The sequence below is a fragment of the Bos mutus genome, chromosome 27, assembly GCF_027580195.1.
Source record: "Bos mutus isolate GX-2022 chromosome 27, NWIPB_WYAK_1.1, whole genome shotgun sequence".
Lineage (NCBI taxonomy): Eukaryota > Metazoa > Chordata > Mammalia > Artiodactyla > Bovidae > Bos > Bos mutus.
The window spans coordinates 4381932-4383686 of NC_091643.1; the positions used below are offsets into that span (position 1 = coordinate 4381932).

The 1755-nt window shown below is 47.4% G+C and overlaps 1 protein-coding gene across 1 annotated transcript; it reads right to left on the minus strand.

Moving 5' to 3' along the window:
* Window positions 1–255: 255 nt before the first annotated feature.
* Window positions 256–636, minus strand: LOC106700873 (histone H2B type 2-E). Its single transcript, XM_014478534.1, has one exon. It carries the CDS (start codon window positions 634–636, stop codon window positions 256–258), a length of 381 nt encoding a protein of 126 aa, XP_014334020.1.
* Between the last annotated feature and the right edge of the window lie 1119 nt (window positions 637–1755).

The following is a 1755-nucleotide window of genomic DNA, read 5'->3' on the forward strand; positions in this document are numbered from 1 at the left end:
ACATTTGGAAATGGATTTATTGTAAGTATGTAATTAGAGCTATGTCTTAAATCTGAACTAAATCCCTTCTTTTAGTGTCTTTTTTCTTTGTAAGCTTTGTGAAAAGTGAAAGTGAAGTCACTCAGTCGTGTCAGACTCTTAGCGACCCCATGGACTACAGCCCACCAGGCCCTCCGTCCATGGGATTTTCCAGGCAAGAGTTCTGGAGTGGGGTGCCATTGCCTTCTCCGTTAACAGCGGCTAGGCATATCATATTTACTTGGAGCTGGTATACTTGGTGACAGCCTTAGTGCCCTCGGACATGGTGTGCTTGGCCAGCTCCCCAGGTAGCAGCAAGCGCATGGCGGTCTGGATCTCCCTGGATGTGATAGTCGAGCGCTTGTTGTAATGCGCCAGGCGCGATGCCTCGCCAGCGATGCACTCGAAAATGTCGTTGACGAAGGAGTTCGTGATTCCCATGGCCTTGGAGGAGATGCTGGTGTCCAGATGGACTTGCTTCAGCACCTTGTACACATACACGGAGTAGCTCTCCTTGCAGCTGTGCTTGCGCTTCTTGCCGTCCTTCTTCTGGGCCTTGGTCACAGCTTTTTTAGAGCCCTTTTTAGGGGCAGGAGCAGATTTAGCCGGTTCAGGCATGTTTGTAATGACAATATCCAACAACACAGAAAGATCTTGAAAATGCTAATAAATCATGTTAATTTTTTAAACTGCATGTTATGTTGAAATAAAAGCAAAGTACAATGAAAACAAACAACTCAAGAGACTTTCTTCCCAACAGACTTCCTCTCTCTTCCTCTCCCCCTCTCTCTCATAGATATAAAATAATTAAATAATTGGCTTACATGATTATGTGCTGTGCTGAGTCGTTCAGTCGTGTCTGACCCTTTGAGACTCTATGGACTGTAGCCCACCAGGCTCCTCTGTCCATGGGATTTCCTAGGCAAGAATACTGGAGTGGTTGCCATGCCCTCCTTCAGGGGATCTCCCAGACCCAGGGATCAAACCCGCATCTCTTGCGTCTCCTGCATCGGCAGGCGGGTTCTCTATCCCTAGTGCCACCTGGGAAGCCCTCATATGGTTATAGGAGATGGCAAGTCTGAAATCCTGGCAAGCTGGGAATCCCAGCAGGAGTTGCTGCTGTAGTCTTGACTCCAATGGCAGTTTAAAGGCAGAATTCCTTCCATTGCAGGAGCTTTTGCTGTTGTTGCTTATGTGCTGTGCTAAGTCGCTTCAGTCATGTCTGACTCTTTTGTGAACCCATGGACTGTAGCCTGCAAGGCTTCTCTGTCCATGGGATTTTTCTGGCGAGAATACTGGAGTGGGTTGCTATGTCCTACTCCAGGGGATCTTCCCAACCCATGGGTCGAGCCCAGGTCTCCTGCATTGCAGGCAGATTCTTTGAGCCACCAGGGAAGCTCTACTTAAAAGCCACTAATTTAAATGTTCATTGTGTGTCAGTTGCTCAGTCATGTCCAACTCTTCTCGACCCCATGGACTGTAGCCCACAAGGCTCCTCTGTCCACGGAATTCTCCAGGCAAGAATACTGGAGTGGGTAGCCATTTCCTTCTCCAAAATGTTCATTACCTCTAAAAAATACACTTTTCCAGTAATACCTAGACTGGTGCTTTACTGGGAGGGTACCATAGTCTACCAAGTTGACACATAAAATCGCTGTAAGCTAAATAGTGAAGAACCAAAATGGACGATGATGGAAGCCTTCCGCTGGAAACTGGTATTGTCTTTGAAAGCTGTGA